The sequence below is a fragment of the Columba livia genome, chromosome 3, assembly GCF_036013475.1.
Source record: "Columba livia isolate bColLiv1 breed racing homer chromosome 3, bColLiv1.pat.W.v2, whole genome shotgun sequence".
Classification (NCBI taxonomy): Eukaryota; Metazoa; Chordata; class Aves; order Columbiformes; family Columbidae; genus Columba; species Columba livia.
Genome location: NC_088604.1, coordinates 25,850,249 through 25,876,651, shown reverse-complemented (window position 1 = coordinate 25,876,651; position 26,403 = coordinate 25,850,249). Strand labels below are relative to the sequence as shown.

Genomic DNA, 26,403 nt, shown 5'->3' with positions numbered 1-26,403 from the left:
ATACGAAGATATTGGGAAGTAGCTGTGTAGGTGGCTCATTTTCCTCGCAAATACTGGTTTAGCTCACTCAGTTTAAAAAAGTTACTACTTCTCTCAGAGCACTTAGTCCTTCCAAAATTGCTTGTGTTACAATTTGATATAAATTTCAAGTGATAAATGTTTTTGTGTCTAAATTCAGTTTATTATATGACACTAGTGGCCACAGAATAGCTTATTTTGCAGCAGCATGACACTGATGTTTTAATAATAGCTCTTTCAGTAGTGATGCAACATAAGTTTAGTTTGACAGGCATTATTTTGGTGGCAAGGCCATCTATTGTATTCCACCAACACACAAAGTTATTGAATTAAAAGTTATTACTCCTTTCCTGATGATATGAGAAGTCAATTCCTAACTTTCAAGAAAGAATGAAGCATAATCTGCTAAAGACACTGAAGGTGTCACTGGAAATTCTTTGTCCACTGGAATTTCATGGAAGCTTTTCCCCCCATCTATTTAACATGTGAGGATTGTTTCTTTCACAGATAATTTTATGACTGATGATTCCTGTTGGAATCCTGTTTGGATTCATTGAAACTAAAAGTAATAAATAGTAGTTAATTTCTTCTTATGTCACAGAATCACAGAATCACAGAACATTAGGGATTGGAAGGGACAACAAAATATTGTCTAGTCCAATCCCCCTGTCAGAGCAGGAACACTTAGATGAGGATACATAGGAATGTGTCCAGGTGGGTTTTGAATGTCTCCAGAGTAGGAGACTCTACAACCCCCCTGGGCAGCCTGTTCCAGGGTTCTGTTACCCTTACTGAGAAGTTTCTTCTCAAATTTAAGTGGAATCTCTTGTGTTCCAGTTTGAACCCATTACCCCTTGTCCTACCATTGGTTGTCACCAAGAAGAGCCTGGCTCCATCCTCATGACACTCACTCTTTGTATATTTGTAAACATTAATAAGGTCACCCCTCAGTCTCCTCTTCTCCAAGCTAGAGAGACTCAGCTCCCTCAGCCTTTCTTCATAAGGGAGATGCTCCACTCCCTTGATTATCTTTGTTGCCCTACGCTGGACTCTCTCCAGCAGTTCCCTGTTCTTCTTGAACTGAGGGGCCCAGAACTGGACACAATATTCCAGATATGGTCTCACCAGGGCAGAGTAGAGGGGAAGGAGAACCTCTCTCAACCTACTAATCATCCCCCTTCTAATACACCCCAGGATGCCATTGGCCTTCCTGGCCACAAGGGCACAGTGCTGGCTCATGGTCATCCTGCTGTCCACCAGGACCCCCAGGTCCCTTTCCCCTGTGCTGCTCTCTAATAGGTCATTCCCCAATTTATACTGGAACCTGGGGTTGTTCCTGCCCACATGCAAGACTCTACACTTGCCCTTGTTGTATTTCATTAAATTTTTCCCTGCCAACTTTCCAGCCTGTTCAGGTCTCGCTGGATGGCAGCACAGCCTTCTGGCGTGTCAGCCACTCCTCCCAGCTTGGTGTCATCAGCAAACTTGCTGATAGTACACTCTATTCCTTCATCCAAATCATTGATGAATATATTGAATAATACCGGCCCCAGTACTGACCCTTGAGGCACTCCACTAGATACAGGCCTCCAACTGGACTCTGCCCCACTGACCACAACTCTCTGGCTTCTTTTCTTCAGCCAGTTTGCAGTCCACCTCACTACCTGATTGTCCAGACCGCACTCCCTCAGTTTAGTTGTAAGAATGCTGTGGGAGACTGTGTCAAATGCTTTGCTGAAGTCAAAGTAGACCACGTCCACTGCCCTGCCATCACCTATCCACCTTGTTATGTCCTCATAAAAGTCTATGAGGTTGGTCAAGCATGACTTCCTCTTGGTGAAGCCATGTTGACTGCCCCTAATGACCCTCTTATCCCTGATATGCCTTGAGATGGCACCAAGGATAAGTCATTCCATCAGTTTCCCAGGAATGGAGGTGAGGCTGACTGGTCTATAGTTACCCGGGTCCTCTTTCTTGCCCTTTTTGAAAAGTGGAGTGACATTTGTTTTCCTCCAGTCCTCAGGCACCTCTCCCGTTTCCCAAGACTTGGCAAAGATGATGAAGAGTGGTCTAGCAATGACCTCAGCCAGCTCCCCCAGCACTCACCCATCTGGACCCATGGATTTATGGATGTCCAGATTGCCTAATTGCTCCCTAACCAGGGAGCATAGCTTCTGATGGGAGGGGTTTCATGCCAGTAGGCTTTTTCTTCAGACAGAAGCATCTTTGGGAGCAGTAGGAGTGAAAGGAGCTCTGGACATCTCATCTGCACTAACAATCCTGCTGGCCATCACTAGGAACCATGCCTGGGCTACAGATACATCAGTGGAGGCAAACAACAAAATGTCTTTTCTGTCTTTCTCCATTGGGCAATAGAAACAGGCTTTTGGAAATGGTAGCACACACCTGTTCCCAGGTCAAACAGCAAGTAGAAGGCAAGCAGTTCAGGAATCAGTCTAGTCTAAACTTTATTGAGGAGAATTTTTTTTTTTTTTAATTAAACAAATTATTAAAATTGTACATTTTAATTGTGGTTGTGGGAATAGGAATTTACAGTTTCACTGCAAGTGATGTTTGTATTATTCTAAATGCGACTTTGTGCTATCTACTAGCAAAAAATTAATTTCCTGGAAGAGATAATGATATGTAGATACAACTTATCTAACCTAGGCTAGGAAATAATTATTCTCTAACAGGATCAGAATTCTACTTACATTTCTTTGGAATCTTTTATCCAGTATGACCATGAGCTGTCTGAGGCAATTTTGTGTGGAAGAGCATATAATATTTCTAAAGTGATTTGTGACTAGAGTATGTATTATAAAGAGATTAATGCTAATTAAGTAATTCCATTTATTTCAGGTACTGTTGAATCAACCATTAGTTACACAACAAAATAGTGGTGAGATGTAAATAACAGAGGAGGGAACTTTCTGCTCTGTGAGACACGAAGGTTTTCATTTGTCCTGGGTACAACTTGCTATTAGTACAAAGGAGTGTTTGCTCCAGCTGGGATCTGAGAGTGTTGTGGTGGCTGTGGTGTGTTCGAGTCAGGAAGTCCTAATGAGCCATGACAGAGAGAAAGGTAGCTTACAGAGAATACATTTTTATATCTCTAGAAAGACTCAATATACAACAATGAAAAGAACAGATACGTAAAGCAGCATATGGTACAAGAAAATCAGAGTAGAAGACTATGGCTGTCCCGAAGTAGCTAAAATTAGCTTCTCAATATCACACTCATTTTGTCCACGTAGAATCCTAAAATAGCCATTTTCTCCCCAAGATTTTCCCCAGGAATTTGCAGCAATCTAAAGAAAAACAAAGAGGAAAAAAATATCAAATTTCATTTTAAATTAGTATTTAAAAATGCAGCTTGTAAAATGCAAAATGAATCTTTTGTGTTAGTTTCCTTTTTAAGAAACAGAGTTTCTTAGATTTGATACACTAAGAACTACAATGCATCTTTTTCTGATTTCTAATAATTTCTTCATTTTTGTTTTGATCAAACTTTCAGTACCAAAATCAGGGTTAATAAAAATGGAATACTATTTCTACAAGGCAGTTTGATAAAAGGAAGCAGAAATCATTAGATAATTCAACTAATGGCTGGAGAAAGTAGTCATTGAAACAACAACGGTCAAAATTTCAATTACGACTAATCTGTTAAAGAGAGACACAAGATATGAAAAAGCTGACTTTTAATAAATTAGATTTCATTCAGGTAGCTATTGACATATTGAGCAATTTAGTTTCTAATGAAGTCAGTAGAAGTTTTGCCCCAGATGTCAGTGAAACTACCTACCATAAGCCCTGTCATCAGCTATATAAACTCCAAATTACCTTCTACTAACACAGGAACAATGAGATGAGCTGTTAATCATAATCAAAGTGATAAAATCTAATCAATGTTTTTGTTATTTTTTTTCTGATAGCTGGATAACATTTGCCAACACGGTTTAAAAAGATAGCTTTTCTTTTCCAAATGCTTTAATGGAGAATATTGATTACTTTTATTAAGCTTTATTTTCAGGCATCAAAAAGAACTGAGTCTTCATGGGAAATGTGAGTAACAGTTGAGAATCTGAATAAGATTTGAGACAGAAAAGACAATGTAGCGACAAAACCTGATATAGGTGGGAGATTGGACGAAACAGGCTTTGAAATTAAGGTAGATGATGCTGTAGTTCAAGGGCTAGCATTATAAAAGTTACCAGAAAGGCGACAGAATTATGGAGGAGAATTTAAGGTGAAGTCAACAAATAGACACAGAGTAAATGAAAAGAAAGAAGTTATTCTGACATAATTTGTTTAGCAGAGATTTTTCCTTCTGCCTCAAAACACAGTGCTAAAGATTCACTTACCCAGAACTTCTGTTTCTGTCCATTTTTGTCAGCTAATGCTCCCCACCTGTTGCAAGAGATGGTACTAGTGAGACATCTGATACCTATGTTCACATTTTGTAGCTTTAAACAAAGAAATAAAAAAAAAGTAAGCATGACTTAGTTGTTCTAATACCAGGGCCAGACCAAAGCCTGACTGACGGATGTCTCCATGTTTAAACAACAAACTTTGCTAATGATTAAAATGAAGATAAGTATCCTGCTAGCCATAAGCCAAATTGCCATTAGATATTACAAAACTATAACACAAGTGTCATTTTAGTTTGTCAGTGTAAAAACCTATTTTCTTTTACAGAATATCTCCTCTAGAGAGCTTGCCAGATGAACTGAACTGAACTGTGTAGGAGTATTGAAATTAATGTGAACACATTTCTTCAGCTGAGCTGAAGATCCCTAGGAACGTTTTTGTTAAAGATCTCATCCAACACCTTTACCAAAATAGCTGGTGAGTTGGAACTGAAAACGTTCCCAGCTTTTCTCAGCTCAAATTAAATTTCTGACAACCTAATCTGTTTTAGTGCAGAGTGTGGGGGATGATCTATAAACTTACCTGATGTTTCTTTGACCTCTTTGAGGACATGCTGGATGTTGTGGCAATATCTGTGAAACCACACAAGAGATTGCCCCCGCTTGCCAGGTGATAAGACTTTCATAATTGTGTAGTTGCAGCTGAACTGCACAGTGCTCTGAGTTGTTAATCTTCACTTTGAATATATAAGAGCACAAGTGGTTCAAGGCCATCATCTGGATGTAGTTCAATGAGCAAAAGCTGCACTGCACACATTACTTAGGTAGCTAGGTATATATGGTATGTCCATTGATTGCTTAAAGAGCTCTGTCTTGTTTTGCATTTATATAATGAATGCTTGTCTAGTTGCTATTCACAGATGCCTGGGTGCCAATAAAAGATCACAAATAAACAGAAAACCAAATATGTGAACTTTTACAGGTTTCTCCACAGTATAAAAAGTTAATCCTAGCATGTACAAAATGCCATTGACAGGGTGTTTATAGGTGTATCAGTGTATGTTGTTGTATGATACAACACCACATGTTTGATCTGTATTTGCAGTGCTCTGTTCGCTTTGAAAGATAAACAGCAAAAATATGAGAAAGCCCACAGTGTGAATAGGGAAATTTTGTGCTATGTCCGTAAAAAAATTTGAACAGCCATGGTGAGATCAGGTCTCTTTGGTTAACAGCAAACTCTAATGTGTGTGAAATACCTGCTTGTCCCGCCAAAGTTAAAAATGCAAGACAAAGTGGTGACTAGAGAGGTGAAGTCTGTATTTCAACTGCAAGCACAGATTATAGCTACTGCTTATTAAATGCAAGGAATCATAAAAGCAATGTTGGTCATAATGACCATTGAATGTAACTGTTGTTTTTTAAAAAGGCTTCATGATGCTTTTTCTTTGAATTACCAAGTGAAAATTCAGTGGTTATTAATAATCTTTGCCATTTCTTTGCCAAATATTTTTTTCAGATACAGTGTCTCATGATCATAATTGAAATATATATATGTATATGTATACAGTAGGCTATCTGATTTCACATCAAATTCAGATTTACTTCTTTCCTTGTTACCGTTTTAGTAAAAAAATATATCAGCTGCAGTGTGAAAGTCCAATATTTACATCAGTCTTAAAGACAGATGAAAAATGCCTTTAATTTATATTCATGTATTCCTGTATTCATTGCTACACATTCTCTCTCCCACTTGTTTAAGCAGGATAATGACCAGTTCCTGCAGACTCATATTTCTGTGATTAATACTTTTTCTAACATATGTTATTTTCATGGGGAAAAAAAAAAAAAAAAAAAAAGTCAAATTCCGGTTTCATACACCGATACAAATTGATTCTCAGAAGTGTTTCTAAATGGAAGAAAAGTTAGGAACTAGAATGGAAAAGGATCCTTTTTTATCCTTAACTGTAACATATCCAAGAATTTAATTTCCTAGGTTTTATTCCAGATACAAAAAGAGGTACTTGACATATACATTTTATCTTACAGTTTAGAAAGAAGAGCTGTTTACTCAGTAATCCACGCCCACAGGCATTCATCCAAACACTCTAAATTAAAATGCATTAAATTGAAGTATACAAAAGTGCAGCCAGCAGGTCAAGAAAAGCAACTAATCCCCTTTATTCAGGACCTGCCATTCTGCATCCAGAGCCCTGTGCCCAGTTTTGGGCTTCACCATACAGGAAAGGCATTAACAGGCTGAAACAAGACCTGCAGGAGTCCACTGCGATGTTTGGGGTCCGGAGCACACGACGTACAAGGAGAGGCTGAGCCAGATGGCCTTGTTGAGCTCTCAAGAGAGGTGGCTCCCCAGAGATCTGTTTGTTGTCTTCTGTTTTAAAATGGGGGGGTATAGAGATGATACAGAAGACTTTCCTGATACATGCACAGCTGACAGTCAGAAGATGACAGTCACGGTTTTCAGCAAGGCAAATTGCAGTTGGACATAGGGAAAAAAGGTATTGTACAACAAGAGTGGCAAGGCACTGCTCAAGTTAGAGGTTGTGGAATATGTGTCCTCAGAAATATCCAAAACACCATCTGAGAAACCCCATGAACCTTAACTATGAAGGTGGTTCTGCTTCGAGCTGGGCAATTAAATTAGATGACCTTCAGAGATTCCTTCTAATCTAAAGTATTCAATGATACAAATGACTTGATCTAAGATGGCCCTGCCAATTTAAGTCACAGAGAGTTGAACCAAACAACTTCCAGCCTCAGTTAGTCTACAGTTCTATGAATTATTACATTTTATATTCAATGTATAGATTTTGTGTAACAGCTAAATAACTCAGTATGCTAATAGATTTTGATGGTGTAAGTGATTTCCCCAATTCTTTTAATGACTGCAGTCTAAAGGGCAGACAATAAGGTTGATTTACTGTTTACTGATCAAAACCAGTCTTAGGGTTAGTGCATGAATCAGGAGCAGGACTTAGCAAAAAAGGCGGGTGGAGTGTCATCTCCCTAGATGCTGGCCTTTACTGGCAGAAACTGTGGCATGAGGTCCTTGGCCTGTTTACCAAGCCTTTCCTAAAACTTGGCACAGTTTGTTCAGGCTTATTCAGAAGACTGGCTGAGATTCATCGATTCCCATTTCTCCCAGGCTAACATACTTTTCTCAGTCTGAAAAAGTACTCAGCTGTGATGGAAACACAATGATGTAGTGTTTGTAGCCACATGCCAGTTTGATTTGACATCTTGCCTCTGGGAATGAATGCCAGCTCCATCAAGAACATTTCTGGGGATTTCTTGGCTCATTCATACTAATATGCCTTCTATAGAGGAAGCAATTATTTCAAAAAACTCCTAAGTGGAAAGTATTTCTGCAGTAATGTCTTTAGAAAAGGAGGACATACTTTCTAAGATAGATATCTCAATTTTCTAAAATAGATTTCTCAGCGTAAGTATTTCATTTGATCTTTGCCATTTCTCTTTTTTTTCCCCTTTTCCTGCCTATAAAGTTATACTTCAGTAGTTTTCATTATTTCAGCCTTCCTGATGGAATAAATTCATTCTGCAGTGTATCTTTCGGTTACACCTATGAAATGCGTTACAGCATCCAAGCAGTTTCCTCTTCAAGCTTAATTTTTTAGATTCCTCAGAAAAAAACAAATCTCTAAATATCCTTTCTGTTACTAAGCCAGGCATCTGAGGGTGAATTTTCTGAGTGATAAAGAAATATACAATATGAATAAATACTATTAAATTCAGCTTTAGTTTTAATTGTTGTTTTACTTGATGCTGTAAGTACTACTCCTTGAAATATGAACAAAGGCTGACAGGAATTTGTTAAAATGGTCAGATAACATTTAGTAATCTAAAAATAAATTCAGGGAAAATGTTAACCTTCTAAAACTCTTAGAAACCCGCTATGCTGAATGGAAACTCAATGGCATCTTATTTCAACAATTCAGAACTGTCTTGTTTCTTAAGAGTTCACGTCCTGTATGCTTTTCTGCATAGACAGGTCTCTGTACAAATATCTCTTTCTGAATCTGGGTAATCTTTGCAATTTGACTTCTTTATTTATTTCATATTTTAAAATAGTCATTAGTTGCAAAAGCTTATTCACTAATAAATTAAAAAGGAGCCCTAATGGAAGACACTATGGGAGTGAAAAGTAACCTGGTATATTATTAATAACCACAGTGGAAACTGATAGCGTTCCAGATCATTATCCCTGGAGAGTAGCAACTCAGAGAAAGTGTTGACTGGTCCCTCAACCTCTTCTAAATCAAAATTAAAATAAAATTGAGTAACTAGAAGTATAATCCTGAAGGAGCTAATTAAGCCATTGTGGTTTAAATTTGAAACCCATACCACCCACTTCTGTCACAGGAAAGTGAAAGATCTGTACAGATTATGAAAGGCACCAATAGTACAAGCATATTATTAATCAGTGCACGTTTTTGCTTTGAGTATACACTGTGGAAAAATAGAGTATGATAGAATATGTAATGGTTCCTTTACAATATTTTTAAAAACGTAGGTAATACAGTGTTTTGCTGGTCTCTTCTGAGATTTAAGCAGTACATTGACATAATTATCCTTAATGCAAATGTTAATGTCAGAACTGGAATTAGAATTTGTTTTTTTTTTTCCTGAGAGTAAAACACTGTGGGATTTAGTTCAGGATTAAGATATTTAAACGTATGTGTCACACAGTAGCACTTGCCTAAATGCAGGTGTCTGGGGCTACTTGATATGCCTTAGGGTGCCTCAGATATCCGCGTGTTTCTGGCAGATGTGACAGTGGGCCTATGAGACATCCACGTCCTTTTGCAGATGCTGGTAAGTGGTAAGTTCCTCACACTTCTGTAGAACCAAATATTTGTGTGGGGGCATCAAATGGATCCATGAGTTGCCCTCCAGCCTCCACTGACTTCGTTGACTAGATCACCATCTCTGTGATGAGAATGGGGAAATCAAGCACATCACTCGTGCCTGAATTTCAGATTGAATCCTGATATTATTATTTGCCTACTGAAACATAAGATGTGCAAAGGAGAAGACTGAAATTATTAGGAAATATACAGTGAATAAAGTGTTAGAATGGGAATCAGCAGACAATAGAATGTATTAGCTTCCAGAACTACACAACTGTAACACATGATTTCAGAATAAATTATTAGGAGAATGAAGACATTACAGGCTGAAGAACTTGGATTCTGTCCATCTTAAACCATCAGGGAGAAAATCAATGACTTTAGAAAATAGGGTAAAGTTATCATAATAAACAACATGGAAATTACAGTTCTGATATATATAATTTTTTCACAATATAGCACAAAATCATAGATTGTACAGTTTGGTTGAACAAGATTAAACCAGGAATGTACTGTGCTAAAAAGGTTGTTAAATTAATCTGAAATGTGTTTTATGTTCCCTTATGTTTTGGAGCAAGAGCTGGTTTAGGGACCAAAAGATTGGAAAGGAAAATGACACCAGTTATTTTTTCATGTAAAACAGCTGTGCCTTGGAGTCTTAATCATGGAACATAACCCATTTATGCTGGACACTTTAAGTGAAAATGATTTAGTAGGAGAGCAAATCTTGTTGCCATTATCTGCTTTCAGAAAGTAAACTTCAAAGAAATGGGAATCTATTCATGAATATGAGAGGTATAAATATTTTGATCATAAGTTAAAATCAATGGGAATTAATAAATGATGGTAACTACTTCATAAAATTACTACGACACTTTCAGAGTTGCTAGCTGACATAAATTCTTTAATACAGTCAATATTGTATCTCCCCTTACAGTTTTTTTTTTTTTATTTTCTCTGATGTTTCTTGTTCCTGATAAATTGTAGGTCACGCAGTCAATGTAGTCATTACCAATTTTTCCTAAAGTAGACCTACTCAAACTGTGTGTTCCTGACCAAAGACATATTGACCTTGTTGAAGGTAATCAGAGATTTCCAGTGTTTCCAGGGAAGGCAAGGCCTTGGAAGATAATAGACGTGATAGTTAGTGGGAAATTAGACATGGAGTCTGCTTTTAGACACGGAGTCTGCTTTAAGTATGGTAAAACATTAGAAAGAAAACCTAAAGAGATGTGATTAAAAGTAGGCAAAGCCATGCATGTTTTGATTAAAGAATTATACAGTGCATGATTGGAACACTACACTAAATCTGGTAAATTACTTCTAGGAATAAAAAAGCAACAATACCAAGTATTTGTGTGATGAATTGAGAAAAGAATATGTCGAAATGCATAAACACTATCAATGTAGATGTGTGTAGGCCTCAAACACCAGGCAGAAAGAGAAAATTAAGTGCTGTATATTTAGTCTACAGATAGAATAGGGGAAAGAGGTCCAGGAAAGAAAACATCAAGAAAAATTATCCCAGCAATGGATTTAATCCCAGTGGAATTAGTTCCCAAGTGGAAACGACAGAGACTTAAAAGTGACTTGACACATTCTTGGACAACATCCACTACAGAACAATATTACATTTTCTGGAAGATTACCAAAATAATCTAATAGCACTTTTTTGTCTCTTGCTTTTGTGATTATTCCAACCTGATATTTACTCCAAATGAATGACATTTCAAAATCAAACAGATGCTGGACCTCATTACTCACAGAGACAGGAAATCTATTAGGGTTATTTTTACAAAGCTTTAGACAATTAATGTCTCCACCTTTGGTATTTTTCAGGAAAAGTTTTCAACCTTACCCTTTCCAAAATTTCTATTTTTATTAGGAAAAAAAAAAGAATTAATTTAAAGGAATCATTAATGAAAATGTCTGCCTATCAATTAATGAAAATTACTTTTAAAAAAGGTTGGTTTTTTTTTCCATCTAATAAAAACATTTGTGAGAAATACACTGCTTAGCTTTTCCAAAAGATACCCTCATGGTCTCCAATCAAAAATAACCTTGAATAAAAAGAAGTAATTTCACTAAACTGCATTCAGTCCCCTTCAGGAGAAAAAGTAAGCAAGGTATTTCCATTTACTCAAGGTGAACCAGCTCCAAGTGACTCTGCAAGGAGAATTCTGGCGCACTTTTAGATAAAAGGATGAGTACCTGTGTGCTTCCATAAAAGAATTTTCATAATTTTTTGTCCAGTTTTATATAGTAGAGGCAATTTGCCTGTCCTTTTCAGTAATGACTTCCCCTTGATATTAATTCTGCTGAAGTAGGCCCTTGAATGCACAACATTGCCTGACAGTTAAAGAACTAGAACATGGAGACTGTTTCAGTACTCTTCCATAGAATGGAAATTGGTTTTGTTTGAACATTTCCTAGTTTCTTTTTCAAGAAACTCTATCAACTATAGTGGAGGTGGCCTTCACAAGAGAAGTATAAAGAAAATTTTCAGAAAAAAAGTAGTCATTGATAATTAAATATCAGTTAATAAACCAGTAAAAAACTAGAAATATAATCTAACACAACAAAAAAGGTTATCAGCAGTGGCTTCAAAACTTAGGTGTTTTGTAAGAGAACAGAAACTAGATTCTAGCATGCTTACATTCAGCTTTATAGGTAAAATGCTGTTAAAAACAAACATAGAAAAGATATCTGAAGATTGTGCTACATAATATTATACAATCTAACTCCTTAATGCTGGAGGTGTCAACTAAAAAGGAATAAAGTCTTAAGAGTAAAGAAGAATGATAGATCTCACATCTCAAGGTATTAATTCCTGCAGATCTGTTAATGTTAGTAAAAGTCAGTGCTCTGTGTTAACTGAGGAATTAAACTGTTTACTGAACACCAGGGCTCTAGGAATCATCATTCTGCAACATCTTTCCAATTTTTCAAATATGTTCATTTCACTTAGCTTCTGTATTCACAAGGATCTTCAAGTCAAATGAGTCAACCAACACAACCACAACATAAACTCAGAATAGAATATTTCAGCTGGAAGGGACCTACAATGCTCATCTAGTTCAACTGTGTGACCAGTTCAGGGCTGACCAAAATGTAAAGAGTGTTGTTAAGGGCATTGTCCAAATCCCCTGTCTTAAACACTGACAGGCTTGGGGCACCAACACCTCTCTGGGAAACCTGTTTCAGTGTTTGACCCCTACTTGGTAAAGAAATGCTTCCTAATGTCCAGTCTAGAGCTCCCCTGGTGCAGCTCTGAAGCATTCCCACACGTCCTGCCACAGGATACTAGGGAGAAGAGATTGGCACCGCCCTCTCCACTTCCTTTCCTCAGGAAGCTCTAGAGAACAATGAGGTTGCCCCTTGGCGTCCTCTTCTCCAGGCTGGCCCAAAGTCCTCAAACACTCCTCACAGGACATTCCTTCCAGCCCTTTTTCCAGCTTTGTTGCTTTGTGGACGCATGCAAGGACCTTCACATCCTTCTTAAGTTGTGGGACTCAGAACCGCACACAGTGCTCAAGGTGAGGCTACACCAATGCTGAATACAGTAGGATAATAAAGCAGGATAATCAGCTCTTCTGGCTGGCTGGTTATGGTGTGTTTGATGGATCCTATGATGTGGTTTGAGCTCTTGGCTGCCAGGGCACATAAACCATAGGGTTTTCATAGTTATTCATTTCATGAGAGATTTCTGACCCTTTCCATCTTTGAAAAAAAATGCTGGTGATCAAACAAGATTTGATGAAGTCCAAATTCATCCAATTCAGCTTTCAGGAACTGAGATATTTGAATTAGGAAAAAAACCACTCCCAGCTATCAAGAGAGAGGGATACCTCCTGAAGATAATTCATTCCACCTAAGTGCTGACCACAAACAGTGCTAACAAACTGGACTAATTTGTCTCTCTAATACTATGTTTTCTATGTAAGCATTGCAAATTTGCTGTCACCACACTGGCCAAACAAACTATGAAATGTCTTGGGCAAAAATACTGTCTTCCTATATACACAGCAACAGGATACAAAGATTATTCAGTACCTTTCATCTTGACCTGGTTTATTTTAATACCTAAGTTCTGCTTTCATAAAATGCTCAAAATACCTTCTTCTCCAGACAAAAAGATAGTGAGACAGAAATACATGTGGTCTAAAACTTTTCAACTCACTTTTTTCCCTGGACCTGGTTGTTTAACTGTCATAGTGCTACCAGACAAAAACTGTATAGCTATCACAGGTTATGCCCTATTCTTGGTGTTGTAACACAAAATACTAGTACTTTTTGAAGACCAGAATTTTCATCTACTCAATTAGACAAACGTTTAGTTCTTGTCTTTTCTTATCTTTTCTTAATAAGAATGTTGGAGTCACTGTCTAGTGTGAGCCAAACTTAGAAAATGGTTGCTAGAATTTGAAACTACAGTTTTGCCTGTACTTTTGTGCATGAGAGATGAGTCAGATTATCAGTGAATAAACTCTACTGTAATGAATTATGTGGGAGATGGTCTCATGATTTTAACTGCATGAATCATCACACTCTGTGTATCTTTTCCTTGTGATCTTCTGATGTATTTTTCTTTGCTGTGAAATATTTTGGGGTGTTGCTGTTTAATTTTAAAACTGTAATACCTGATGTCGATTGTCTGACAATAATGAGGTAGATTTTTCCACGTGAAAGAAAAAGGGAACTCAACCCAAGGCTTCTTTAGTCAGGAAGAAAATAATTTATGTCATGACTTTTCATGGTTTAAGATGTTACTTTGTTATTATTCTGAGTCTAAGCTTGAGTGAGGACAATTGAAGACAAAAAGGAAGAGAAAAGCGGTGTCTTCAAAGCCAAAACCTGGGATGTCAGTAACAGAAATCACCAGTGTCATTTTTTTAACCTTTGGACTTTGCACAAGTAGTCATTTAGTTGTATATTAAATCTTACAGTGCTGTTGTTCTGCCTGGCTATCCCCTCAACACTACAATAAAACACACATTTTTGCCTCACATGTCAATTTTGTCTCTATTAAAATGGCTTTTTTGCATTAAGAAACATACAATATTTTTTTTTTTCAGGGCAGAGATGTTTCAATGTTATTTAATCTACTGAACTATTGAATGTAAAGCTTCCAGTGAATCACTGATAAAAATAGAGGGGAAATGCGCTTCCAGTTAATGCACATCTCTCAATGTCATTGTGTGAAAGTCCTTTGGCATTCTGAGCACCTTCTGAACACCTGAAAAACTATCTTGTTCATTAAACAGTATCTAAGGCTTTTAATAAAATTATTCTTGTACCCCCCAAGCCTTAAAGTGACAGTACATAGATCTGATTATAGCCAAAGACATGGGCTTTTAGGGCCTTTCTGAATTTTTCAGTGTCAGGGGATCAGCAGATACAGAGTTTTGAGTGAGGGTGTGGGTCAGATATTGTAGCTGAAGTGATGCAGAGGAAAGGCTCTGAGAGAAGATTTATCGGAATAGTCTGCAAACATCAATGACGAATACTTTACTTCACTATGCCTGACTTTGAAAAGAGAGATTCTTGAGCCAGAACCATAGCTATTAAAGCCAATGTACTTTCTCTATGCTGAACAGACTTCAGCATCTTTACACCATCAAGAAATAATCCTCATGTTTTCTTTCCCTGTGGAAACTACATTTCTCATCTGTCATCTTTTCCTAGGTGGAACTAAGAAAGCCAGAGGAGTAGAAGAAAAATAAGTTTAAAAAAAGATGCATCACTTCTACAGAGAATCTGCTATAGAATAGACTTGACAGGTTTGTTCAGCAGCTGTAGCTTAAATATATAGATCTGTCAGAGAAATCTGCTACCAAATACATCTTTGATGTGAATTCAGTCTGCTTTTATTAATAAGAGAAGTTGAGATAAAGATGACAGTTTCGCATGTCAGTTTTCAGTCATTAGTCTTCTTAAAATAATAGAGTGCAGCTGAAAAAGTGAAAATTACCAAAGTTTGACCACTACTCTTCCTTAGTCCCACTTTCCATTGGCAGTTTCATTGTGCCCCTTTAGCTTGCTTTCATTCTGGTATTGTTGTGAGTTGTAATTGTAAGTGTATGTACACATAAATCCATGTGTGAGTGTACATATACACAAACATACATGTGCAAGACTTTCTAAAGATACTGTCTTACTGTAAATATTATGTACCAGCTAGACAGTCATTTTGTTGCTTAAGCTACTTTATGGTACCATTACAAGTGGGATTCATCTAGTCTAACCTAGACATTTTAATGTTAGTTATGTAAGTCTAATGTTATCCCAGTGTTATCTTTTACAGTCAGCAAAGAGAAATAAGACCCAACAAAGTGATTCAACTCACCTTGAGGTGGATGCCTAGGATAAAGCAGATGAATAGCCACAGAACATAAAGAGAAGCACGGCTACCTAGCAGAGACATAGAAATCTAACTTTTACACATCAGAACTTAGCTGTTATGAATCCTGGTCTTGGTTACTTTTCTGCTTACCTCCCTGTCTCTGGAATACAAGGCACAGAAACTGCTTGAGAGATCGTACTGTAAATGTCATGGGGGTCAGTCTGTCCTGCCTTTGGATAGCTGAAAGATCCGTTATACTGTCCATACTGTGATCAAACTATATTGTGATCAAACCCAGTCTGGTACCCACAACACCCTCTGCCTGGCAGTTCCACATTCTCCTCTCCTGCTTCCATGCTGCTCTGTCATTTCACATTCTCTTCTTAAGCCTGGGGTCACACAGTACCTCACTGGAGACAGACCTATCTGAGCTGATTTTATAAATAAGACTTCAAATGACAGAAAACAACTAGCAATTTCAAGTTGCAGAACGTTCCTTATGATCCAGTGATCAATTAGGCAGTTTATATGTGCATTTCTAGTTTTGTACAAATAGTTCTTGAAAGTTCAATCAAAATTTATTTCCATTTTAGGACTCCAGAACCTTGTATGTTGTACAATTCACAGGCAACTTAAGGCATCCTCAATAATGTTTCTAAGAGATTACAAATATCAAGTCAATATAGTCATTCATCATTATGGTTTCCTTTTACAAATATTGAATCTCTTTTACAGAAGGGGTTGTAAATAAAAAATCAGATTACAATAAACATCAATCCACATAAAGCTGCATTTTTTACTTATGTGTGAGCATGTCTCTGATGCTTTTCTCTTTCTTCTCTCTCCAGGAACAATTTTAGTTAAGCAGAATGCAAATAATCATCAATATTTTAATTTGAAATCCAACTTTATTGAGATTCTCATGAGTTTTTTTATTTAGGTCAAGGAGCTTGCATTATCTTTTGCTTAAAAAACAAACAAACAAAAAAACCAAACCAAACCAAACCAAAAACACCCAAGCTACATGTGAGTGGAAAATAGCCACATATTTTACATTTGCAAAATTAATTCAAACTAATGAATTTTATGAAAAAGTGATAGCTTAATCCTGAAGACATTAAAATCTATATGAAAGAGTGTGTTTTTTACTTCCTGGTGCAGAATCACAGTTTTATGTCTGGATTTATCACTGCTAGAAACTCAAGAACACCTAGCCCTTGGCTCAAACAGCCTTCAACTTGTCAAACTTTGATTTATTTTTTACAGTTAAACAACTCTGTAAATATTTTTGTATAGCATAACCTTGGAGGTCAGAACACATGCATTAGACATAAAAGTATGGGTAATTCTTTATACTCTTGGATCCATTGGATACTTCAGCAGTGTTCAATGAAAGTCAGTAAGCAAATGTGTTTCCCACTTCTAAACTTTGAACCAGGCTGAGGTTTCTTCAACATACATTTTTTTATTTTACCTTCACTTCTCATGTCCTTTTCCATTATATCAGACCACTCGGCTTTTCTCCTACTCAGTGTTTTGCACCGACCATTCAACACAATACTCTGCAGGGCACTCAGTTTTCTGCTCTTGAGTGGTCCCTTGCCTAAGGGCTGCTTTCTTTTCCTTGCACAGCCTATCAGTTCCCATATAAATCAGCATCTACTTCAGCATATTAATAACCCTCCTCCTCTCTCCCTCCTCAGTCACCACTTCATCCTCCTGTGCCATTCTGGCTTAATCACTCACCTCTGTACATTATTCAGCATGTATTTGAGGCAGCACATCTAGGGAACATCTGTCATGCACCAAGCATGTTTCATAGCCCTCCCATTACCTGCATTCACAGCCTTACAGCAGCTCATCTGTGAACTGGGGTATTCAAATCGCACTGCAGATTTCCCTGTCTAATTTTACTGATTTCTCATGGCCCATCAGATATATTTTAAGCACATAGGCATAAATCCATATGCACCAGCTGTCCTACACAAACATCTTTTCCTAATTCAGTCCTCCATTTTTCCATGCAACATTCCTGTTTCTCTCTTTCATTGCTTCACAACATTCACTAATGAGCATATTTCAGGAGCTTTTACTCTGCTAGTCTGAGTCAGTACTTTTGCAACAGTATAGGGTCAAGGATGATCTTGCATAAGCCTCCTGCTTCTCTTCACTGCTGTGCACTATCAGGCATACTCTTGTAATTCTTAGCCAATGGTATCCACAGCCATAGGCATTTCCATGTCCTTTACAAGGATATCTTCACTAAGATCACAAACACAAAATGCACTTTATTTCATTACTTTATCTTCTTGAACTACATGTTGAAGATACTCTCAGCAATCTTCCTAGAACAGACCTGAATCATCTATTGGTATTCTAGGCGACTCATAAAACATTTGTTTGAGACTCTCCAGTCATTTTTCTGTATAACTACTCTCTCAGTGAATTAATAAATTTATCCCTACATAGTCCCTCCATGTCAAAGAATAAAGCCCCTTGGCATGTTCTGTAATTTGAGCGTATGCATTGTAAGATACTTGTCATCTTAATATAGCGACACTGTTCTACATTTGAGGGGAAATCCATTAGTGTATTATATACATTCTTCTGCAGCAGTTTCAGTCCTGGGTGTATATTCCTTGTGCTTGCCAAAAAAATCAGCAGCATCCCAGCAGCTGATTTCTGTTTGGGGTGCAGAGAGCCCAGACTCCTATGCCCGTGAGCTGTGCTTGTTACCTAGGAGGCCACCTGTCCTGGTTTTGGCTGGCATAGTGTTAATTTTCTTTCTAGTAGCTGAGTTTTGGATTTAGTATGAGAATAATGTTGAAAATACAATGAAGTTTTGGTTGTTGCCAGGAAGTCAAGGACTTTTCAGCTTCCCATGCTCTGCCAGGCGCACAAGAAGCTCGAAGGGAGCAAAGCCAGGACAGCTGACCCAAGGCTCTTCCTTGCCACATGCCATGCTTAGTACATAAACTGCAGTTGGCCAGGGGGCAAATAAGGCTGCTTGGAAACAAACGGGTTATTGATGACGCGGATGGTGAACAATTGCATTGTGCATCACTTGTTTTGTATATTATATTATTATTTTATCTTCCTTTGCTGTCCTATTGAACTCTTTTTATCTCAACCTGTGAGTATTTGTTTTGATTTTAGGGTTTTTTGGTTTGTTTGGTTTTCCGATTCTGTCCTTCATCCCACTTGGAGCAGGAAGCGAGTGAGCAGCTGTGCAATCCTGGCTGCTGGCTGAGGTTACACCACAACATCACTGAAAATTTTCAGTGTTTCCTTTTGCATTCTGGTTGGTGGCATGTCTGGATGAAATCATGTACTCGATGTGTACATGGAATATTTGTAAATACTCAGCAAAACATTTTATTCTATAAACCAGTATATTCGAAGTTTTAGAGCAAATGTTAGAGTAGATTAAAAGACCATGGGTCTATACCTCTTTCCAGTGCTCTCAGACACAAGAAAATGAAACAACAACAATCTTATGTTGGGCGTTAACAGTGTTGCACCTCTGACAGTGAAATCTTTGTGTACCAAACCATTCATTAACATTTTATTGTGCTCATGACTGGCAGAGGAAAAGGGTAAAAGAATATGTTTCACTCACCCAAGGAGTTTGACTGAATGAGTTTTCCATTTAGATCCTGCTTTCTGTGAGTGTCTGTAGATTCCCTCTTTGTAAAGGAAAAAGTCTTCATACACTTTCATTATAGCTAAAAAACAATAGTGAAAATCAGGACGGTCAGCAAATATTGCTTCTATTTTTGTTTGCTCTTTGCGTTTTACCAGTGAGATTTTTGTTGTGTGTTGCACTGTGTGTGTGCATAAGTGTACTTTCTAATTACACTAAATTCACTAATTGCTCAGAAGTTCCCTGCTATGAGTGAACCAAGGGAAATATTCCAACAGAGTTCTCTCTGAAGTCTCTTGTCAAGTTAATTGGGTTTCCTTGTCATGGAAACTACCTGTCATGGACTTCTTTTAAAAAGTAAGAAGAAATATTGTCTCGCATAGGTTTGCATAATTTTTCTCAATTCCAGTGAAATTCAATTTGATAAAATAAATCTTAAAGTTAATGGGTAAAATCCTCAGTTTCTGTCAGGCATCTGCATTTTAAAGAAAAGTATTTAACAGACAAAATATATCCTGTGAGGTATGGTGGAGTGATGCATGTGCCTTTTTCTGAAACTCAGATAGAATTAATTAAATACACCAAAATCTCCTTACGGAAAACTAGATTTTCTGTGCATATGTTCATCCTGACTTCCAACTAAAGGTGGGGAAAAAAAACTTTGTGTCCATGAAAATGTAAGGCCAAAGGGCTGATGAACTGGAAATTTTGTGCAAGAGAATGAAGATTACATTTTTATTTTATGTCTCTTCATGATTTCCTGAGAACATCATTCACTTGTTTTTTAAATAAAATGTTTTGTGTTTCTTTTCTACATTTGTTCTGCTACCTTAGTACCATTTTCTTTGCTATATGGTGGGACACCAGATCCAGAGCAATGAAAGTATTTTCCAGATCTACATTACATTTATATTCCAATGAATCAGAAGCATTAAATACAAGCTTAACTCAAACTTATTTTTAGCTTATGATTTTAACAGTCTTACACTGCCACACAGCTTGGAACACGAGAATTAGTTTCCTAAACTCTTGCATCTTGGGAGTCTCATAAAGTAAAAGTTTCTCTGATTTTAATGTGGCTGGAGCATTTATAACATATATGCCTGGTGTAGATCTGCAGTATCCAGCAAGGTGAGCTCATGCTGCAGTCTCTTCTGTCTGGCATATTTTCAAATTTCTTTTTCCTACCTGAATGTTTTCATAAACTTGAAGGAAATTAACTATCTTTATAACCTCTTGACCTCTATCATACTTGGCTGAATAGAGAAAACATTCATAAATTTTAGGGAATTAAAGAGAACAGCTCAAAACATTACCAAATGAGCCTATTTGCCCAGGAATCATGGCTAAAAACATACTTTGCTAATGAGGTTGCTCACATAAAAAAATGTATGCAGATAGCAACACATGGGCAATAAGCAGCCATGATGTTACCCAGGTGGCAAGTCTCAGGGAAAGCTATATCAATTAAAATCATAAAAAAAGTTAAATGCTTTCAATGAATACTATTGCACCTTCTGCCAAACTGCCTGCAGAACCAGAGCTCACAAATATTGACAGCAACAGTTCAAGTGGAAAATAGCACAAACTTTGTTTTGGGTTTCCAGCTGCAAGTTCAGGACCCCATTAGAGCTCTTTGCAAAGGTCTCCCTGATCTCTGCCCCAGGTCTCCAGTGCATGGAGCCAGGAGCTCAAGTCCTGGGTATGTCCCTGTACCATTGTGTAAAATATCAGCTGTTGAGGTTTCTGAGATGCAGAGGAGGCTGTGGAGGGAGAATTTTAAAGTGGTACAAAGGAACAGAAAGGGGGAAGAAGACCACACCATCCTTAGTCCAGGTGAGAGTGTCAGAGGAGAAATGAAGGGGATGAGTCATTCAAAAAATTACTGTAGAGGTTTCCCTGGATCTTGTTTTGATGCCTTGGTCAAAGGGAGGCAAAGAAAAAGGGGCAAGTGCCAAGACTGCAAAATTATCTTCTCCCATGGAAGGTTTGATGTTGCAGGTTCTCATCTATCATTGGGCTGAGATAGGAGAAGGCAGTCTCATTCTAAATCACATTGTTCTTTGAAATCAAGGTCTCTATGTTCAGTTTCGGAAAACAATTTATTCTTTATGAACAACTCTTAATAAAACACGTTCTTGACTCTGTGAAGAAACATCATACCTAAAATATTTCCACTGAAATGAAATAGAAAATTTTGAAGGATGTTTCCCGAATAACTTTACATGAGAGAATTTTATTCATGATTGCCTATTACGTCTACATTTAGTGTGCATTTATATATATGTATGTATATATTTATATATATATATGTAAATATATATACTTATGTATATGTATATGTATATGTATATATCTATATATATACACCCTGCAATCAGGAGTAAAATAATAGTATAGTGTTTGGAGTTAAGTGGGCTGGGTACATGAAATGTAGAGTGAAAAGAGAGATGATAATTCAAAGTCAAGCACTGAGATATTTTTATTTATTCAGTGACTTTGTCCTGATACGGACCATGACTTGGACAGGATGAGATGATCACATGCCACCAGTCAACTGTGTTCCCTCCCACGTGGAAGAGACTTTGCATTTTCTAAAATGAATGGATTAATTATTAATTAATCAGAAGAGGTAGCACTTTTCTTAAGGTTGACTGTAGCTCATACATGAACTACTTCAGCCATGCTGAGCTGTCAGATCTATTCATATAAATGTAGCAGATTAGAAGATTCATTCCATCGTTCTCTCCTCTGTATAAAATTCTTATATAAGAATTTGTGGACATACAAAGATACAAAAGACTGAGAGTAGTTGCCACAAAGGAATTAACTGTAGTACTGTACACTGATGTAGCCTAGTGCTTTTTCCAGATGTTCCTTGTGTCATCAAATTAAATACTCACTTTTTCCAAGATCATGATAGCTGAAATGATAAGTTTTGTAGAGTCAAAGCTTTTTGTATTGCTGACAGTGTGTTAGCTTTTCTTCTGGTTGAGACTGACTAATGTGACAGAGACGGTTATTTTTCTACATCAGTGCTATAACTACCTGAGTACTTCCTAAAGTCCATTTAAAAAAATAAAATAAAATATGCATTTGAATGTTTTTAAAGCATTAATGAAACTTCACTATGTTTATTTGAAAATGAATTTTTTTAAAAAAAGTAATGTTTCATCATTTGCATCTGAAAGAGCTAACTGCTCAGCTTCTGTATTATATAAAAAATGATGCATGTCAGAGAGAAATAGTCATTCGAACTTCAAAGCTGTGTGACAGGAAGTTTTTCATTAAATTCTTATGCCTACCGTTTCACAATTGTTAAAAATATTTTTATTCTCTTAATTTTGAATACGTACAAAAGCCCAAATGCACAAACAGAATTACTTTCTGCATCATGATCTTGAAAGGATCTTGAATGTTTTCCAGCTATTAAACATCACTTAGTGTATTAGATGAGACAGACCATAAGCACTTTGTAAATTCTTGAGGAATGGCAAGTGAATGAATAATGAAAAAAATCTCTTTTAGGAGCTGATGATCATTTGCAGGATGTTTGGAAAAAAAAAAGTATTATATAGTTTTAAAATTAGAATTATGCCCTGATTGCATTTGTAGTACAAGAAGATAGAAGAACAAATCAGTGGCAAATTATTAAATGTGCCTCATTTAAAATCTCATTATAGCAAAAAGAAAAAATTGAAAGTATATCTATCACTCAGAAATATACTGTCTCAGTTATACACTGTTCTTCAGACCTTGATTTTCCACATACAACATCACCTTAATTTGATACAGACACTTTCTCTGAAAAAAAGCATTGGCATTTCAAAAACTTGTATGACTTTTTGAGTGATTAAAACCTAATAAATGGCTGAATATAGATTATTTTATGTGGACGATTTTGTACTGACAGATTAATCGAGCAAACTGTGTATACATGGATTACAAATGCAACTTTAGAGAGCAGCTTGAAATTTTATCTTGAGGATCCCAATTTTTTAATTTTCTTAAAACCTATGGAAAATACTGTAATCACTTCTAGATCAAATGCAGCATGGCAAATGATATTTTCCTCGAGTAAACAAACTTTGGCAGAAGAAAAAAGATTAATAGTATTGATCTTGTTAAGTCTGAGCTTCAGATTAATTGCAACTGCCTACATAAAGAGCTTTAAGAAGTAATTTCAATTCTGTGATGCACAGGAATTAATTAAATCTTATAATCAAGACCATTTCTATAATAAATTGGAGGTTATGATAATTCATTATATAATTGTGGGCAGCTGAAACGCAGAAGTACCCCTCTGCAACTAACAAGAGCCTTCGGACTATGAAAGGGGAAATTCTAGGAGTAAACCAGCACTGAATGATTTGCTGGAGGGCCCATGAGCAGCAGCGTTGCCTTGAGAGGACAGCAGGCTTGGTGGTTTGGCCTCAGCCAGTGGGAGAATCAATCCCAGCCCTAGAGAGAAGAGGTTTGCTAACAATTAACTCCTCCTGCACAGCCCCAAATTGCTATTTCATCAATGAGCAAAGAACTTGTCATTGGAAAAAAGGCAAATTTCCAGCACACAGATTTTGTGCAAATTTTCAATAAATCCAGCTCAAGGTCATTCTACTCATTCTGGACTCTTGATGCAGGAGAGCTGCTTTTAGAGGCACTGCTTGCCCATCAAAAGTCCCTAGATGAAGTGCATATGCAGACAGTGAATATGTCTGGCTTGTTCACTGTGGAATGCAATTTGTGTTTTCTAATATTTTGATAAAAGGCATTGTAAATTATGCATATTGTCATCTTCCAAATTTACCATACCTTGTACTGGTCCTTTGTCCATTATTTCCTTCATTATATTGGTTTCCTGAGGGGAGGCGAGAGCAGCAGCAGAGAGAGTAAGGGAAGATAGATAATACATTCTATTAAATAAAATTAAAACTCATACTAATTTATCATTGTATAAATATATATATATAGTATAAATGTATTATTCTACTTGTATTTCTACTAGAGAATATCTGGTTTACCAAATGGACAAAACTTTCAGAAACATGTTTAAGAAGCACGAATGCACGGTTATGACTGCATACTTTCTTTTCTATCTCTAAATTCTGCAGGACCACAAAGCAGCACCTTTAAAGAGGTGACACAAAACTGAGAAGCAATAAAGAATTCAAATTCTTCTGAAAACATAAGGACAATATAAAGGAAAATTCATACCTTTAGTCTTCAAGTGAAGTGAACATATTTCTACATGCCAGATAATTTTCAACTCTCAAAGGAGAAAAATGGGTGAGATGATGGGTGAACAGCATGAACTTACTTTTGAGGAGACCCTGTAGTGAGAGGCACACCGGTATAACCGATTCGATTTTTCTAAAGCATTGGGACATGGCCCATTTGTATAGTTTTTTCCATATTCACTTGACACATAACAGTGATTTTCACCTGCTGGCTCCAGATGTTTTTTCCAAAATGATGGATAACAAGCATAAGATACAACCCTGTTCAGATATGAAAAAAAACAAAACAAAACAAAACAAAAAATTACTTAAATATTTTTTATTTTTGCAGTTTTATTTCAAGGTTTAACTATTTTACAACTGTTGGATTTCAAGTAAACTTATAGAGTTCCTCAGTCTTCAGAAGTGTGAATATCTCATACCTTCAACTGGAAGGTGTTTGCTTCAATTCTTACGCGTGAAGTTTATGATTAAGTTTCAGTTGCAGTAGTTCTCTGGACTACTGGAAAATGTGTTTCAGCACTTGTCACCTAGTACATTCATCTCATTAACAATGCGTGAATGTTCACACTGAATGAGATCAATAAATTACCAATGTTGTCAACAGGATCTATTTATCAAAAATGGCTTGTGAAATGGAAATAATTGCATCAGAGGATTTTGAAGCTAAATGAACCATTTTCTAGTTTTATCTACATTTTCTATAGGAATGCTGGTGAAAAGCTGCAGGTCTTTTTATTTCTTTTAGCTAAAAAGTCCCTGAACTTCTATTTTCCTGAATTAATAGAGAACATTTTCTCACATTTCTGTGAAAATTTGTTGAGATTTAAAAAAATTCTATATTCATTTTGTAAAGATTTGGGTAAAAATAATTAGTCTCCTATTGGAATATAATGAAATGCAGTTGTTCTTCCCAAGACAGGCATAACCCTCAGTGATTAATACAATACCTTAATTGGTAGGGAGTATACCTCCTTAAAAAAGAACAGAACCTCTACTACTTGAAATACATGGGAGTGAAGTACAAATTCTGAAAAATGTTAAGCTCACAGCTTTTGTAAGTTAATGAACAATCCAACCATAAAGCAGTACTAGGGAAAGCATTTGGACAGGGCCTGGTGACAGAGTTTGTCCATCTGGAGTCACCAGGAAAAAAATGATTCTTATTAGTGAAGTTGGCAGGAAAGACTTTGCCCAAGTTGAAGCACTGACAAAATACATGATATCGAAAAGGTGAGGTTGGGTAAGGATCAGAGAGGTGAGACTTCTTGCAATTTTATGATTTTGCTATTTTGCAGTAATGTTCAGGCGTTTATGCTTATGAAGTCGACATGAGTATGGGTAAGTATTTGCTTTATCTGTTGTCTTCATTTTCCCATCACATTGCTCTTGACAGGGTTGAACTCAAAGTCCAAGTAGGCTGAACTCAGACAGTGTACTTCCCAATAAAAGGAAGCTGAGGCAGTTGCTGCTTATGGGCAACAATGAGCATCTCAAGGAAACAAAATGGCAGATTGTGCCATAATATCACAGGAGTACATGCCTGGTCTCTACAACACCTGAAAACACTGTGGCTATTTCTTAGAAAAGCATCTACCTCAAAACATTTTCTAAATGTTAAGAGAGCTTTTGCTTACTCATACACCAATTAAATTTTTCATACCACTCACTATAAATTTGCATTAAAGCTTTCAATTTCAAGGTTTTAGAGTTTACATTAATGAAATATGACTTATTTGAAAATTTTTAGATGAAATTCTATGTTCTATAAAGATGACAATTTAAAAATATTAAGTCCAGTAATCACTGGACAGTTTCTGTTCTAACAGATTTCAAAACCCCAAAAATCAGTTTATGAAGGAAACATGCAACAGCAAATGCGTGAATTGTGTTTATTATTTTA

The 26,403-nt window shown here is 36.7% G+C and overlaps 1 protein-coding gene across 1 annotated transcript in view; it reads right to left on the bottom strand.

Annotated features, from left to right (window-relative positions):
• Window positions 1-3,065: 3,065 nt before the first annotated feature.
• The window catches only part of TINAG (tubulointerstitial nephritis antigen), a 45,884-nt gene continuing 22,546 nt past the window's right edge, over window positions 3,066-26,403 (bottom strand). Inside the window, exons 7-11 of the mRNA XM_005506771.3 lie at window positions 24,581-24,761; window positions 24,076-24,121; window positions 19,240-19,345; window positions 4,383-4,428; window positions 3,066-3,329 (exon numbers count right to left, since the gene is read on the bottom strand). Coding sequence (XP_005506828.2) covers window positions 3,213-3,329; window positions 4,383-4,428; window positions 19,240-19,345; window positions 24,076-24,121; window positions 24,581-24,761 — 496 coding nt within the window. The 3' untranslated portion in view covers window positions 3,066-3,212. The remainder of the gene's footprint in view (window positions 3,330-4,382; window positions 4,429-19,239; window positions 19,346-24,075; window positions 24,122-24,580; window positions 24,762-26,403) is intronic.